Source organism: Bos javanicus, chromosome 6 (assembly GCF_032452875.1).
Source record: "Bos javanicus breed banteng chromosome 6, ARS-OSU_banteng_1.0, whole genome shotgun sequence".
NCBI lineage: Eukaryota > Metazoa > Chordata > Mammalia > Artiodactyla > Bovidae > Bos > Bos javanicus.
This window is the reverse complement of record NC_083873.1, coordinates 37,782,444-37,800,676: the sequence shown is the minus strand read 5'-3', so window position 1 is coordinate 37,800,676 and position 18,233 is coordinate 37,782,444. Positions and strand designations below refer to the sequence as shown.

At 33.8% G+C, this 18,233-nt stretch overlaps 1 protein-coding gene across 13 annotated transcripts in view; it reads left to right on the top strand.

Annotated features, from left to right (window-relative positions):
- Positions 1-18,233, top strand: part of LCORL (ligand dependent nuclear receptor corepressor like) — a 180,137-nt gene that overhangs the window by 40,517 nt on the left and 121,387 nt on the right. For all 13 annotated transcript variants that reach the window (XM_061419751.1, XM_061419739.1, XM_061419742.1 and 10 more), the window contains exon 2: positions 10,065-10,130. In XM_061419751.1, coding sequence (XP_061275735.1) covers positions 10,065-10,130 — 66 coding nt within the window. The remainder of the gene's footprint in view (positions 1-10,064; positions 10,131-18,233) is intronic.

Here is an 18,233-nt window from a genome sequence, read left to right as displayed (position 1 = left end):
AAAGAGCAGGGAAGCACAGTGATTTGAAAGGACTTAACAGTTGTAGTTTTCCATAGGCATTTGTATATAATAATATAAGAGAATCCACAGGTATATTATTAAAACAATCAGAAGAGTATAATAAGTTTACTGGATATAATTTGGCTACATCCATATACCAAAAAAAAATTTTTTTCTTTTGAGTTGACATTTTTAGTTGATCATAGAAACTATAAGCAAGAGTAGCTCCAATAAATGATATGTTGAACCTTTGTTAAGAAAGTCATTGAGTGATACTAAGAATATTTTTTAAAATCATCAAATAGTAATCCTTAACACATTGTGGTATTCACTTAGGAGTAGACAAATAATGGGGAGCCTAAAAACAGATACACACAAAAAAGATTGACAAATTGTAACTAAAAAAAGTTACAAAACTTTGTGCTTCAGAAGACATCATTATGAAAGTGAAAAGACAACCCACTGACTTGTAGAAAATATTTGCAGATAGATCATATATCTGATAAGGACCCTATATCCATATGAGCTTTCGTAGCTCAATAATGAAAAGGCAAATGACCCCAACTAAAAAATAAGCAGGTACTTCTCTGGTCCAGTGGTTGAGACTCTATACTTCAAATGCAGGGGACATGGATTCAATCCTTGGTCTGGGTACTAGAATCTGCAACCAAATAAATACTTAAAAAAGAAAAATAAGCAAAGGATTTGAATAGACATTTTACTGAAGAACATATGTGAATTACCAGTAATACAGTGTGCATGCTCAGTCGTGTCTCCCTCTTTGTGACCCTGTGGACTGTAGCCCACCAGGCTCCTCTGTCCATGGAATTTTCCAGGCAAAAATACTGGAGTGGGTTGCCATTTCCTACTCCAATAAACACATAATAAGATGTTCAATATCATTAGTCACTAGGAAAATGAGATACTACTTCATACTCACCAAAATGGCTATAATTGAAAAAACAAGTGGTAAGACTGAAGAAATTACTAGTGGGAGTATAAAATGGTCTAGGCACATTGCAAAACAGTTTGGTGGTTTCCTAAAATGTTAAACATAAAAATACCATATAGCCTAGAAATTTCATTTCTGTGTGTACCTACCCAATAGAAATGAAAATATATGTCCACAAATATACATAGCAGCATTATTGACAATAAGCCAAAAAAGTGAAAACAGTCCATCAGCTATCACATGGATGTACAAATGTAGGGTGAAGTAATAATATGTGCTACAACATAAATGAACATCACAGACACTGAGATGATACCTGATGGTAGTTTTGGTTTGTATTTCTCTAATAATGAGCTATGTTGAGCATTGTTTCATGTGTTTATTGACCATCTATATGTCTGCTTTGAAGAAATATCTATTTAGGTCTTCTACCCATTTTTTGATTGGTTGTTTTTCTTTTTTATATTGAGTTGCATGAGCTGCTGGTATACTTTGGAGATTAATCCTTTGTCAGTTGCTTTGCGAATATTTTCTCCCATTTTGAGGGTTGTCTTTTAGTCTGCTTTATGGTTTTCTTTGGTGCGCAAAAGCTCTTACAGGACTTTAGAACAAGGATAAAGAGGACCATTTTATTATAATAATGAAATCAATTCACAAAGGAGACATAAGGTTAAAAAAATATGCATCTAATATCAGAGATTCAAAATATATGACACAAAAACTGATAGAACTTAGAGGAGAAAGATTAGAAAACCAATAGAAATATAGAAGACTGAAAGAACATTTTGTCAGCTGGGCCTAAAGGACATTTATAGTACATGCCCCCTAACAACTGCAAATACACATTCTTTTCAAGTGTTCATGGAATATTCACCAACATAGTATATCATATACTACCTGGAAATCAAGTGTCAATAAATTTAAAATGATTGTAACCTAACAAAGCATGTTTTTTGAACACAAGGAATTCAATTGGGATTCAGTAACAGATTTCTGGAAAATTCCCAAATATTTAGAAATTAAACAGTACATGATATAACCTGGGCACATAAGGCACCATAAGCGAAATTACAAACATTTTTAACTGAATGAAAATGGAAAGATAATTTATCAGAGTTTATGAGATTTATCTAAAGTAGTGAGTAAGGAGAAATGTATAGTTTCAGATGCTTTTATTAGAAAAGGACAAAAGTCACTTATCAGTATTCTAAGCTTTTACCTTAATAACCTAGAAAGATAAGTGCAAAGATAATAAAGCAAAAAGTAATTATAGGGAAGACTATAATAAAGATAGGGTAGAATAAAACAACATAGAAAAAGATGGACAATAAAATTATTGAAACCACAAGTGGTATTTTGAAAAAAATCAGTAAAATTGCTAAAATTTTGGCCAGAGTGATCAATAAAAAAGTAGAGCAGGTAATTAAACTGATACAGAAAATGAAAGAGGGATATCACTGCAGATTGTACAGACACTAAAAGGGTAGTATGAAAATCTTTTGCACAATTTTAGATGAATAAATTATAAGATACAAACAGCCAAAACTGATCAATTAAGAAATATATAAGTTGAATAGGTTTCTGTTGAATTAAAAAGCAGCATTCATAATGTAAAACTTTGCTGAAAAGAAACTCCAGGTCTGGTTTCCAGTTAGTGAATAGATACTACTCCATACAAACTCAGAAAATAGAAAAGGATGGTTCATTTCCCAGTTTGCTTTATGAAGCAAGTATAACTCTGTTGCCATAACAAAATAAAGACATTTCTATAGAAAGAATGCTTAAAATCATTATTCATTAAGAAATTGCAAATTACTACCACTATTATATGCCCATACATATTTATTAGAGTGGCTAAAGTTAGAAAGATTGACAGTGCTAAATGTTGATAAGGATGTGGTGCAACTGACTCTCTCACATATTACTGTGGTGGGAATGTCAAAGAATACAGCTGTTTTGCAAAATAGCTGTTCAGTTCCTTAAAGTATTAACAATCAAAAAAATCTTACCACTCAGCCCAGAAATAACATTTTATTCAAGAGAAATGATAATGTTTATTCACAAAGACTTTCAAACACTCAAATGTCCATCAACATGAGACTTAATAAATAAGTTGTCCTATATCCATAGAAAGTAAAAGTACTGTTAATATATGCAACAGTGTGGATAAATCTCATTAACAGGTTGCTGAACAAAAGAAGCTAGACTCAAAACAATATATGCTCTGATTCCATTTATATGCAGCTATAGAAAAGACAGGTCTAATGTATAATGACAGAAAATAGGGCTTTGGGTTGTTCCAGAAAATTTACTCAGATGGCGCAAAGATACTATTTGAGTTGATAGAAATATTCTATGCTTGATTATGTTTTTAGTTAAATGAGAGTATGCATTTATCAACACTTATTGAACTTTATTTTTAAAAATTGGTGCATAGTATTGTATGACAATTTTATCTTTATAAAATCGACTAAAAAAGAGGATGTGTTTGTCAGTTGATTGCACAATAGATGGAATTTGTGAAGTGGAATATATATATAGTAGAAGAAATTAACCAAATGCAGTTAAGAAAAGAGAAAGAAAAGTAAAATATAGGAGGGAGAGATAGCAGCATGAAAGTATATTGAAGTATATTGTGAGAACAACTTAGATACTTTTGATGGGAGTCTTAGGAAAGGTGTTAACAACAGGAATTCAGTAAAGGAGATACTTAAGGCAGAGGGAAAATATTCCTAGATCAATACTCTGAGATATGATACATAATGAAGAGCAGAGACAGTGGTAAATGTGTGTGCAAACATAAAAGAACATAATGTTTAGTGAAATATATAGAACAATAGCATAAATTGGAAGGAGGTCTAATCATGGAAGGATGAGTAAGGATCTGATTAATGTTAGACCTATATCCTAATTTCTGGGATAACATCAAAAAGTATGAAAATAGAAGGCATAATTTTCATACTGATAGAGGAAAAAGAAAATTAAGTGATATTCAGTAAATTCCAAAGTTTGCAAGAGAGGTGAAAAATAGAAGCTTGATACAATAGAACAAAAACAGATAAGGAATTTAAAGTTAGATATAAACTCTTTTTAAATTACTGAATTTTGGCAAAATGTCATAGTATTTTTTTAAAAATAGAAATTACATATTATTTAATGATACAGAAAGGTTGTAAAGAAATAATTGAAAAAGACATTAGGGAGACAAATGCAAAAATCATTACTAGAAATAAAAAGGTTTGCTTCATAATTATATAAAGTTCTGTTCACCAGGATGATATAACAATTATAAAATTATAAGGACTTTATAACATGGCGTCAAAAACTTGTAAAGCTGAATTTTGAAGAAATACAAAAGCAATAGACAAAGCCACAATCTCATAGAAGATTGTACTTACTTTTCTCAACAATTGATAGAAAAAAACAGGCATGAAAACCCAAAACTGTATAAGGTTGATTAAAAAGCACAATGCTGCATCCAACAGTTTTAGAATACACATTCTTTTCAAGCATATGTAGAGAATTTTCAAAAATTATGTGTTGACCATAAAAACAATCTCAGAAAATTTCAAAGGATTGAAATCATGTTGGACATTTTCCTTTACTACAGTATAATTAAGTTAGATATTTATGAAAAGGGTACACTGTATGTTTGAAATCTAAAAAGAAGATAATGGAAATTAGGAAATATTTAGATTGAATGATAAGAAAATATGACATACTAAAAGTTGTGGAATGCAGCTTATTAGATGAAAATCAACAACTTTAAATGCATATGTTAGAGAAAAAGGCTGAAAGTTAGCTAAAATCCATTTCAAGAAGAAAAAATAAGAGCAAAATAAAGGGGAGGTGGAAATAAAAACAGAAACAGGAATTAATGGGTAAGAAAACAAACATGCAATAGAGAGGATCAAGGAGTCAAAAAAGAATTCTTTCTAAATATTAAAAAAAGAGAAACTTAATAAGCTCAGCTGAAGAAAAAGAAAAGTAATCAATATGTGGAATGAGAAGCAAAAAGGACATGACTGCCAATACTGTTGACATTAAGATAGAAACATACAAGGCAATATCTTATGCAAATAAATTGGAAAATATAGTTGAAATGGGCAAGTTCCCAGAAAACTATGACTAATGTAAGAAACAGAATTTGTGAATAGTCCTTTATCATAGCCTGTCCCCAACCTTTCTGGCACCTGGGACCCATTTCATGGAAGACAATTTTTCTATGGATGGGGCTGGGGTGGAGTGAATGGTTTCAGAGTGATTAAGTGAATTACATTTATTGTGCACTTTTTTTCTGTTATTGTTGCATTGTGCTATCTAATGAAATAATTATACAGCTCACCATAATGCAGAATCAGTGGGAGCCCTGAGCTTGTTTTCCTGAGCTCAGTTGATAATGTGAGTGAGTGATGGGTAACAGCTATAAATACAGATGAAGCTTTGCTCACTCACCCACCCGGCCACTCACCTCCTGCTGTGTGGCCTGGTTCCTAACAGGCCATGAACTGGTAGAGGTCCATTGTCCAAGGGTTGGGGACCCCTGCTTTAACAGTGAAATAAATTTGATCAGTGGTGAGTGCTTCAGAAAGACTTTATTCCCAGTTGACATTCCTGGCATATTAAATGCTCAAGCAAGGCATCCTGTATTTCTTAATATTTTCTCAGAGAAGAGGAAAAGAAAGGACATTGCCACTCATTTTATGAGAGTAGCATAACATTCATATAAATTCTTGATCAAGTACAAAAGAAATTTACATACCAGGCTCATTAGTGACCATAGATGCCAAAATTTGAAAAGGCTAATCAAGAAACCAGCAAATATATCTCATGATAATGTTGGATTTTCCCAAGAAAGGGAGTTTTATTCAATGTAATTCACTGTATCACTATATTAAGAGATTTAAAAAAGAATGACATGGTTATTTCAATAAATTCAAAATAAATTTGGTGAAAAGTGAAAGTGTTATTTACTCAGTCATGTCCAACTCTTTGCGACCCCATGGACTGTGGTCTACAAGGCTCCTTTGTCCATGAAATTCTTCAGGCAAGTATACTGGAATGAGTTGCTATTTGCTTCTCCAGGGGATCTTCCTGACCCAGGAATCAAACCCAGATCTCATGCATTGCAGGTAAATTCTTTACTGTCTGAGCCACCAGGAAAGTCATAGATTTTAAGAATTTAATTTGGAAAGTGAAAGTGTTAGTTTCTCAGTCATGTCCAGCTCTTTGCAACCCTATGGACTGTAGCTCGCCAGGCTCCTCTGTTCATCAAATTCTTCAGGCAAGAATACTGGGGTGGGTTGCCATTCCCTTCTCTAGGGGATCTTCCTGACCCAGGGATCAAACCCTGGTCTCCTGCATTGTAGGCAGATTCTTTACCATCTATAGGTAAAGTCAAATTTGGTACTCACCTGTAAAAAATGAGAAAGAAAGAAATTTTGTCATTTGTGACAAGGTGGATGGACTTAGAAGGTATTGTGGTTTGTGAAATGAATCAGACAGAGCAAGACAAATACTGTATCTTTTCACTTATAAATGAAATCTAAAAACTAAAACTAATTTAATTGATCACTGACAAATATAGCAAAACAGAAACAGACTTACAGATAGAACAAACTAGTAGTTACCAGAGGGAAGAGGAGTGAAAGAATGGGCAAAGTATGTGAAAGGGATTGAGAGGTACAGACTACTAGGTATGAAATAAATAAGTTATAGGATTGTAATCTACGGCACAAGGAATATAGTCAGTATTTTATAATAGCTTTATATGGAGTGTAGCCTATAAAAATACTGAATTACTGTGTTATATACCTGGAATACAATATTTTAAATCAAATATAAACTGATTGATTGATTTGATAAAATTCAGTATCTTTGCATGGCAGGAAAACCCTCCTAGCAAGCTAGACATGGAATGAACTTCCTTAGTGTGATAAGCAGTATTTCTATTAAAACAACAAACATACTTATTAATAATAAAACTTGGAATGCTTTCCCATTTGGATTGGGTGTAAGTCAACAATGCTCACTGCCACCACCAATTTTCAACATCATATTGAGGTCCTAGATAAGACAGTGAAGCAAGAGCCAGAAAAAAAAAATCTGTAAGGATTAAAAAAGAAAAAAAAAACAAAACCTACCATTATCTATCTAAAAGATGCTTGCTCCTTGGAAGAAAGGTTATGACCAACCTAGATAGCATATTGAAAAGCAGAGACATTACTTTGCCAACAAAGGTCCGTCTAGTCAAGGCTACGGTTTTTCCAGTGGTCATATATGGATGTGAGAGTTGGACTGTGAAGAAGGCTGAGCACCGAAGAATTGATGCTTTTGAACTGTGGTGTTGGAGAAGACTCTTGAGAGTCCCTTGGACTACAAGGAGATCCAACCAGTCCATTCTGAAGGAGATCAGCCCTGGGATTTCTTTGGAAGGAATGATGCTAAAGCTGAAACTCCAGTACTTTGAGCACCTCATGCGAAGAGTTGACTCATTGGAAAAGACTCTGATGCTGGGAGGGATTGGGGGCAAGAGGAGAAGGGGACGACAGAGGATGAGATGGCTGGATGGCATCACTGACTTGATGGACATGAGTCTGAGTGAACTCTGGGAGTTGGTGATGGACAGGGAGGCCTGGCGTGCTGCAATTCATGGGGTCGCAAAGAGTCGGACACGACTGAGCGAGTGAACTGAACTCACCATTATCTATAGATGATATATTTGTGTATGTAGAGCAGTAGTCATGTATGAATGGAAGAGTTGGACTATAAAGCTGAGTACCGAAGAATTGATGCTTTTGAACTGTGGTGTTGGAGGAGACTCTTGAGAGTCCCTTGGACTGCGAGGAGCTCAAACCAGTCAATCCTAATCAGCCCTGAATATTCATTGGAAGGACTGATGTTGAAGTTGAAACTCCAATACTTTGGCCACCTGTTGTGAAGAACTGACTCATTGGAAAAGACCCTGATGCTGGGAAGGGTTGAAGGCAGGAGAAGAAGGGGATGGCAGAGGATGAGATGACTGGATGGCATCACTGACTCAATGGACATGAGTTTGAGTAAACTCTGGGAGTTGGTGATGGACAGGGAAGCCTGGCATGCTGCAGTCCATGGGGTCGCAAAGAGTCGGACACGGCTGAGCGACTGAGCTGAACTGAAGAGCATTTCCAGATAAATTATTATAATTAGAGTTCAGCAATGTCTTCAGATGCAGTCAATATACAAACATCAATTGTGTTTCTATAAGCACACAAAAAAACAAAACTTTTTAACTAAAGGTATCATTTAATTTAGCACCAATCCTATGCAATATGAATAAATCTTAGCAGGCTATATGTATAAGACCTTGGTCTTATCTTTTGAAGAGTTGGGAAACCTAGTAGAACAGGAATGTAAGTCCCTGTTTGCTTTCTTTTCAGACTTAAATCTAGGAAATAGTCATTGTTTAAATTCAGTATGCTTATCTAGGGAGCGCCTATACAGTTTGTCCAAAATACCACAGAATAGTATCCTAAAGTAGTTGTTTGCAGTATTACTTTTGGAGTAAATTGATCACAGAAAATGAATATCTTGTTAATAGAGATTTGGGGGTTGTTTCATCTGAATCTTTGTCTAATAGTAAGTCTTTTCTGTAAGCATTCTTGAAAGCATTCTTGGGAGTTCATTCACTTTTCTACCTGAACTTTCCACTGTGGGAACTAGCTCTGAATCATTTCACAGAAATTTTATTAAAGTACGTATTTACCAAGTATCATGGTAGCTACCTACCTTATTTGGTAAAATTTAAGACATTAGTTCTAAGATGCATTGTTTCTTCATAGTCTACTAAATTAAACAATGTTGTCACTTTTTGACTGACATCATTGATTTTAACATGCATCTTGATTATAGAGGTTTTTGTTTTTTAAAAACATTTTATGATTTATGAAACATTCCTATAGAAATATTTCTACTGTTTTATAGTTTAAAAATAACTACATAGAAAATTACTTTATAGTTCATTTTTCAGGTCTATCATACTGTGTTTAGTTTTTTCCTTCATAATTTAAACATCCTTAAAGTAGTTACTTTTCTTGTTTTCCCAGTTATTTTGCCATCCTGCCCATTTTCCTCTGAATGTCTTATAGTTTGTCAGTAACCTTCTTAATACTGAATATGATACAGACTTCAAAAAGAAAATTATAAAATCTTAGTATATTCAGAAAGTAGTATACTCTATGAATTCATGAACTAGAGTTTTGTTAATAAGATTTTCAGTAATTTTTTCCTTAAAACGAGGCAAGATTGTTTTTTAATTTTTGCAAGTAGGTTTAAATTGTAAGAATTTAAATTGTACGTTTAAACTTTTCCCTTAAAAAAAGGCAGAATTGTTTTATTTTGTGTAAGTAGGTTTAAATTGTAAGAAATTGCAAGAATTTCTCCCTATTGACACTCATTTACTCACTTATAAAATTGAGGTTAAAGATGCTACTTTTTAAAAAGTTAACATTTTTTCGTAACCAGTGTAAACAGGATTGTAATTCATGTATTTTCCAATTATTCTTTTCCTCTCTACAAAGTCATTGCAAAACAAACCTGCCCATTATTTTAACCTGGGAATGTTTCAAAATGACAAAGAAGTTTACTTGTTTTAGAAGTGAATATTTACATTTGAGTATTTATATACATACATATTTTTACAGTCGTAATTCCTGGTAGTGATTGTGTGACTTTTTACTGTTTTTACATATTCCCAGTTCAGGTTAATTCATCTAAAGGGAAAATGACACCTCATAGTATGTTAAAATTATCAGATTCATGTAGAGTGTGGCTTCCCAGGTGGCACAGTGGTAAAGAATCCACCTGCCATTGCAGGAGACACAAGAGACATGGGTTTGATCCCTAGGTTGGAAAAATCGCCCTAGAGTAGGAAATGGCAACTCACTGTAGTATTCTTGCCTGGAAAATTCCATGGAGAGAGGAGTCTGGTGGGCTACTGTCCAATAGAGTCACAGAATCAGATGTAACTGAGCGTGTGCGCATTCACATACACACACACACATTCACTCTCACGTAGAGTGTATGGATAAGCTTTTTTAGTAGCTAATATACTTTTCTCTCTTTAATAACACAGGTTTTGAGAGTATTTTAGAAGGGCTTTATGGACCACGGCTACGAAGAGACCTCAGTTTATTTGAAGGTAATACTTCTTAAATTTTATTTTAAAATTTTAATCTTCAGTTCATTTTACAAGTGAAAAATAGTTTTTTTATACTAGCTTTATATTAAAATGAATTTGTGATCTTGTTTAATTAGAAAATACTTTAAAATAAATGAGCCAAATATTATTTCTGTTATTACATAATGTTATTAATATTGTAACTTTAGTACGCTATTTTAGTACAAAATAGAAAACAAAGCTTGGTTTTTAGCTTAATGATAAAATTTAACTTTTGTTATTTTAAACATTATGTTCCCTGACTTATTCTTAAAGAGAACTCAAAGGGGTTGAATTAGATGAATATCTCTTATTACTTATGATATAGGCAGCCTGGAACTCAGATTGTTACTCTGAGATATCCTGCTGTGTGTGTTCAGAGTTTTAATACTGTTTGTTGTTTATTATAGGCTTCTCTTCCAAACACTTTAGCAGAAATCCTGGTAGAAAATTTTGATCTATGCTATAATTGCTGTGATATAGTTTAGTTTTTTTATTTCTTGCCTGGAAACAGAGCATTATGAGAGGACATTTTTGTAGACCTTGAAATTTTATAGTATAGCTCATTCACAAAATGGGCAATGTTAGTGTAGATTTTCTTGTTCGGTTTTGATATAATTCTTTCTGAATCTCTTACCTGTTCAGTTTTATATGCTAACTCTGTTACCTTCTGTTCTCCTGGTACTTCCCATTCTACAAAGACCCAAGGTATTTTGTGCAAATAAATCTTTTGAGTTGAGGGAGAGATAGTGATGTTAGGAGCAATCAAAAGTTTCCACTCATCCTCTGTCTCTCTCTCTCATTTTTTTATGCTGAGCAGAATAATTTAATTATGAACCATAGAGCTGAAATCTGTATCAAAGACCATTTGTGCCAACCACCATGTTCAGTCAGATGAATGATACCCATGCAGAACATGACTTTTAGGATGAAGACTGAAAACTGCCTGTTCTAGTGTTTTTTTGTTGTTGTTGTTGTTCTAGTGTTTTATTATTCTTATGGCTAAAACCTTTTTCTATCTTTATTCATTTCTTATTTCATTTATCACAGTTTAATACTGCATTAAATATTTTTACCTGATGTATTATTTATAAGCAAAACTGGTTTTATTTTCACTTATTTTTCTGAGCATATAAATGAAGAAAGGAAAAAAATCTTAAAAAGCAAATATTTAACATATGTTTGGTATTTCTTCAACCTTTCTTTTTAAACCTGCTGTCCTTGTTCAGATCAGAAACAGCATTATACTTAATTGCCTACTGATAACCCAAGATGCAACTTGTAACTTTTAAGCGTCTTGCTTCCCGAATTTTAATTTATCTTTATATAATTACATAGGTATATATTTATGTTCCTTCAGAAATTAGTTGTTTAGTGTATAAAGGGCAGAATGTCCTAATGAAATAAAGTCTTGTATTTTGTTTTAGACTAGTATTTCCTTAGTATACAAGTAACCCATGTTCATTTTTAGAAATTAGAAAATACAAATAAATCTTAAATATACTCTTAGTTCCACAACCCCATAGATAACCTTTAACATTTGTATATAAATTTTAAATATGTTTGGAAGTAATTATTCCTCTATTAAAGTAGTTCATACTGTGTGTACAGTGTGTATAGGTTTTTGTGCTTACTGACTTTGCTCACTAGTATATCATTTAGATACATGAAGTTCTGTGTCATCATTAATGGCAGAAAAATATTACATCGTATATCTGTGATAATTAATTCGGAGAATTATACCATCCCATTTTTTCTTTTAATTCTGGCAGATCTTGTACTTTATATCCTCTTTTGTGCTTTTTTTGATGGCAGGATTTATAAAATTAACTAAGCTGTGGAACTCAGTCTTTCTCAAACACAGGCACATACTGATGTTGCCTTCTTCCAGGTTTCTTAGGTAAAAATCTTCCTTCTTTTCTTTGCATTTTTGAATTCTTAAAAAAAAAAAAAAAGGCTTCTAATCAAAGTTGCAGACTTAAGAGGGATGATACTAATTATAGTAATAAATTTATATGTGTGCAAGGGTAAAGAAAGACAGCCGTATTATATCTTGAAGGAAAGTTACAACAGTGCTATCAAAGTGTAGAAGAGCCTTTGAAAAGGTTTGTGGAAGCTATCCACTATAGACGTCTCCAGTTTTTTTCTTATCCTCTTCTTAAATGTTTGCTTTCTTTGTTCTTATCATTGTTTAAAATGGCTTAATATTTAGATGTTAGGATTACCAAGTGTAGATATTTCTCGTTATACAAATCTGTATTCAAGAGACACATTAGATGAGTGTATGTTTTTATCTAAATTATTGGAAATCTGAACTTTTGTTATTCATTGTCCAAAACACAGGTATCAGATTAATTGGTTAGCATGGGATCCTTATATATTACTCTAAATTATTTTTTGTTATTAAATGCATAGTATTTTTAGTTTGTAATACATTTAAGTTAAATAGACTGCATTGCCAATTTGCTACTATTTTGTGGAAAAATATGTTCTAAATTTCATACTGCTACCTTAGAAGTCAACTCTGGTATACAGTATGTTTTTAATGTAAAGGTTTTTATCCTATATATTTGTATATTGAGGAGTTCATATTTTATTTCTTGAAATCTGTTCAGAGTTGCCTCCAAATTGAATGGTTTTGAAAGAAACTTTTGCGTGTTCTAATTTTTAATTTGTTGAAAACAGAGGTTCTAACTTTGTCTTCTTTGATCTCTTCTCACAACTTTTTGTCCTTCTGAGGAAAATATAACTGTTTTTTGGAGTCAAGTCTCCAAAGAAACTTTGAATATTGTGAATTTTTTTGTACCCCTTGAGAAGTTCCCTATACTCTATGCCTCTTTTCTGCCAACCCAAAACTCACTTGTTCTGCTGTCACATGACTTCTAAGCAGAAATTTACCCTTATTTTCTGCCTTAGTCCTTTCTCATGTCTTACCAGGAAACTAGTTTCTTTCATATTGATTTAAGATCGTTTGATTTACTTGCCCTGACTATGGATATTTACTAATATATGAGGAGAGTACAGTGGGCATGTGTAAAGTGGCTGATAGATCCCTTTGGTTTTTCTCTAGCTGTGCCCACATTTCAAAGAGAAATTATATCCGAGGTATGAAAGTGATTGCATGTTGGCTGGATCTAGCTTATTGTTTTTGAATGGCCTGTGAGCTAAGAATGGTTTTTATGTTTCTAAATAGTTGAAAAAAATCAAAAGAAGATTTAATATTTTGTGACATGTGGAAGCTATATGAAGTTCAAATTGAATGTCCAGTTAGTACAGTTTTATTGGGAACACCCCCTCTCATTTGTTGACATATTGTCTGTGGCTACTTTTGTACTTCAACAGTAGTTGAATGGTTCAACTCTATGACCTCCACAACCTAAAATATATTCTCTGGCTGTTTATAGTAAAGGTTTGCTAATCCATGACTTATAACATTGACCAGCATTTAATATTTTTGGCTTAATATCCTTTTCTCCCCCTAACTGTTAGCACTATGATGATTGAGCAAACAAAACTACCTTTTAGATTTATTGGGTAACATATTTTGAATGCTTATTTTGTGTTAGAAACTGGGATGAGCAGTGAGGAAAGAAAAATGAATACATAGGATCTCTGCCTACTAGGAACTCATAACCTAGTATTAAATAAAAAATGAATAGTTTTGTAATATGAATTGATGATTATTTATATTAAACCAGAGAACCTAATACTATTTTATAGTTAGTTATATAAGCTATAGTAGCTTTTCTCAGTGTGTTCACAAAGACTTATCCGACTGTACAGGCATACCTCAGAGGTATTGCCAGTTCAGTTCCAGACCACTGCAGTAAAGAAGAGTAACAATAGAGTGAGTCTCATGAAATTTTGGTTTCCCAGTGCATGTAAACTTTTTGTTTTTTACAGTTGTGTTTACACTATACCGTAGTCTACTGGGTGCAATAACATTATGTCTAAAAAGACAGTGTGACTTTGTTAAAAAATACTTTATTGCTAAAATGTGCTAACCATCTCTTGAACTTTTTGCAAGTCATAATTGTTTTGCTGGTAGAGGATCTTGCATGGATGTTTATGGCTGCTGACTGATCAAGGTGGTGGTTGCTGTGGTGATTTCTTAAAATAAAATAACAATGAAGTCTGCCACATTGATTGTCTCTTCCTTTCACAATTTGTATCATTCATTGCTATTTGATAGCCTATTACTCACAATAGAACTTCTTTCAAAATTGGAGTCAGTCCTCTCAAAACCTGCCATTGCTTTATCAGCTAAGTTTATATGATATTCTAAATCCTTTGTTGCCATTTCAACAATCTTCTGAGCATCTTCACTAGTAAATGCCATCTCAGAAACCACTTTCTTTGCTTATTCATGAGAAGCACCTTCTTCTTATGCTAAAGAAGTTTTATCATGAGTTTGTAATGACTCAGTCACATTTTCACATTTCACTTCTAATTCCAATTCTCTTGCCGTTTCCACCACATCTGCAGCTACTTTCTCCACTGAAGTCTGGAACCCTTCAAAGTCATCCATGAGGGTTGGAATCAGCTGCTTCAAAACTCCTGTTAATGTTGATATTTTGACCTCTCCCCTTGAATCATTGATGTTTTTCATGGCAAATGGTGAATCCTTTTAAAAAATTTTCAGTTTACTTTGCCCAGATCCATCAGAGGAATCACTGTCTATGGCAACTATAACTTGATGAAACGTTTTTCTTAAATAATAAGAATTGAAAGTGGAAATGATTCCTGATCCATGGGCTGCAGAATGGTTATTGTATTAGCAGATGAGAACAACATAACTCTCATTGTATACCTCCATCGGAGCTCTTGCATGATCAGACACATTATCAATGAGCAGTCACGTTTACGGTTTGAAAGGAATTTTTTTATTCTGAGTAGTAGATCTCAACAGTGAGCTTAAATCCAGTAAAGCATGTTGTCAACAGATGTGCTGTCATCCAAGCTTTGTTGTCCCATTTATAGAGCACAGTTTGAGTTTAGGATACTTAGTATTTTGGGGATGGTAAATGAGCATTGGCTTCAGCTTCAGGTTATCAGCATCAGTTGCCCCTAACAAGAGTCAGTCTGTCCTTTGAAGCTTTGAGGTCATGCATTGACTTCCCTCTTTAGCTATGAAAGTCCTAGATGGCATCTTCTTCCAATATGAGGCTGTTTCATCTATATTTAAAATCCTATTGTTTACTGTGACCATCTTCATTCATTGTCTTAGGTAGATTTTCTGGTAAGCTTGCTGTAGCTTCTACATCAGCGCTGTTGCTTCACCTTGTACTCTGATGTTATGCAGATGTCTGCCTTCCTTAAACGTCATGAACCAATCTCTGCTGCTTCAGACTTCTGTGTCTTCTTCACCTCTCTCATCTTCATTGAATTGAAGGGAATTAGGGCCTTGCTCTGGATTAGGCTTTGGCTTAAGGGAATGTCTTTGGTTTTGGTTTAAGGATACCCACTCTAGTATTCTTGGGCTTCCCTTGTTGCTGAGCTGGTAAAGAATCTGTTTACAATGTGGGAGACCTGGGTTCGATCCCTGGGTTGAGAAGGAGAAGGGAAAGGCTACCCACTCCAGTATTCTGGCCTGGAGGATTCCATGGACTATACAGTCCAAGGGGTCACAAAGAATCGGACATGACGGAGTGACTTTACTTCTCTAAGGGAATATTGTGGCAGGCTATCCAGACCACTAGAATTTTCTTTATATTAGAAGTAAGACTGTTCTGGTTTCTTATCATTTATGTGTTTACTTTTATTTTCCATTAAGAACTTTTTCTTTGCATTCACAAATTGGCTGTTTGGCATACGTGGCCCAGCCTTCAGCTATCTCAACTTTATGCTTTCCTCACTAAGCTTAATCATTTCTAGCTCTTGATTTTAAAGCGAGAGACTTTAAAGACTTAAAATCCTCGTTTCACTTGAACTTTTAGAGGTCATTGTAGGGTTATTAACTGGCCTGATTTCAATATTGTTGTGTTTCAGGGAATAAGGCCCAATGAGAGGGAGACAGATTGAGGACAGGCTATCTGGTGGTATAGTCAGAACACACACATGAAGAATATACAGTGGAAAAAAAGACAGTCTCTTCTGCAAGTGGTATTGGGAAAGTTGGACAGCTGCATGTAAATCAGTGACGTTAGAACATATCCTCACACCATACACAAAAATAAAGTCAATTTGGCTTAAATACTTAAATATGAGAAATAATACCATAAAACTCCTAGAAAAGAACATACACAAAACATTCTCTGACATAAATCGTACTGTTTTCTTAGGCCAGTCTCCCAAGGCAATAGAAATAAAAGCAAAAATAAACAAATGGGGCTTAATCAAACTTAAAAACTTTTGTACAACAAAAGAAACCATAAGCAAAACGAAAAGACACCCTACAGAGTGGGAGAAAATATTTGCAAATTATGTGACCAACAAGGGCTTAATCTCCAAAATATACACACATCTCATATGACTCAACAACAACAACAAACCAGATAACCCAATTGAAAAATGGGTAGTAGACCTAAAGAGACATTTCTACAAAGAAGACATGCAGATGGCCAAAAGACACATGAGAAGATGCAAGTCTGCAAATAACAAATGCTGGAGAGGGAGTGGAGAAAAGAGAACCTTGTTCCTCTGTTGGTGGGAATGTAAGCCGATACAACCACTACGGAGAACAGTATGGAGGTTCCTCAAAAAAATAAAAATGAAGTTACCACATGAGCCTGTATCTTACTCCTGAGCATAACATTTAGACAAAACTATAATTCAAAAGGATACACGCAACAGTGTGTTCATAGCGGCACTATTCACAATAGCCAAAACACAGAAGCAACCTAAGTGTCCACTGACAGATGAATGCATAAAGAAGATGTGGTATATATACACAATGGAATAGTACTTAAGTCATAAAAAGAATGAAATAATGCCATTGCAACAACATGGATGTGCTTAGAGATTATCATAAGTGAAATAAACAGAAATACAAATACTTACGTAAATCAGAAAAACAAATATAACGTGATATCATTTATATGTGGAATCTCAAATATGATACAAATGAACTCATATATGAAACAGAAACAGACTCACAGACATAGGGAACAGACTTGTGGTTGCCAAGAGGAAGTGGGTGGGGAGGGATAGATTGGGAGTTTTGAGGTTAGCAGATACAAACCGCTGTGTATAGAATGGATAAACAGTAAGATCCTATTGTATAGCACAATATATAAAATGTCTTGTGATTAAATCATAATGGTAAAGAATATAAACAATATGTGTATATATATAACTGAATAACTTTGTTGTACAACAGAAATTAACAGAACATTGTAAGTTAATTACACTTCAATAAAATAAAGAACACACATAGAACATTGATTGATTAAATTTGCCATTTTATATCAGCTCAGTTCTTGGCACCCCAAAGCAATTATAATAGTTAAAAGATCACTGATCACAGGTGACCATAGCAAATATAATAATGAAAAAGTTTGAAATGTGAGAATTACAAAAATGTGTGACACAAAGACTCAAAGTGAATAAATGCTCTTGGAAAAAAATGGCACTGATTGACTTGCTCAGCACAGTGTTGCCACAGACCTTCAGTTTGTAAAAAAAAAAAAAAAAAGTGTAGGATCTGTGAAGTACAATAAAGTAGAACAAAATAATAAAACTGTCTTTTCCAGATGTGCCACAGTTTGCTTATCCATTCACCTATTTGAAAGACTTCCTTATCACTTCCTAGGTTTGGCAATCATGATTAAGCCTGCTCTGAACATGTGTGTGCAAGTTTTTGTGTGGACATACATTTTCAACTCATTTGGATAAATACCTAGGAGCATGATCACTAGATCCTTTGGACAGAGTATGTCAGGCTATCTTCAAGAATGGCTGTACTGTTTTGTGTTGCCACCAGCAGTGAATTTAGGTTCCTTTTGCTCTACATGCTGACCAGCATTTCGTGTTGTCAGTGTTTTGTACTTAACTATTTTAATAGGTGTGTAGTGGTATCTTGACGTAATTTATGTTTCTCTAATGGCATTTCCTATACTTTTTTGCTATCTGCATATCTTCTTGAGT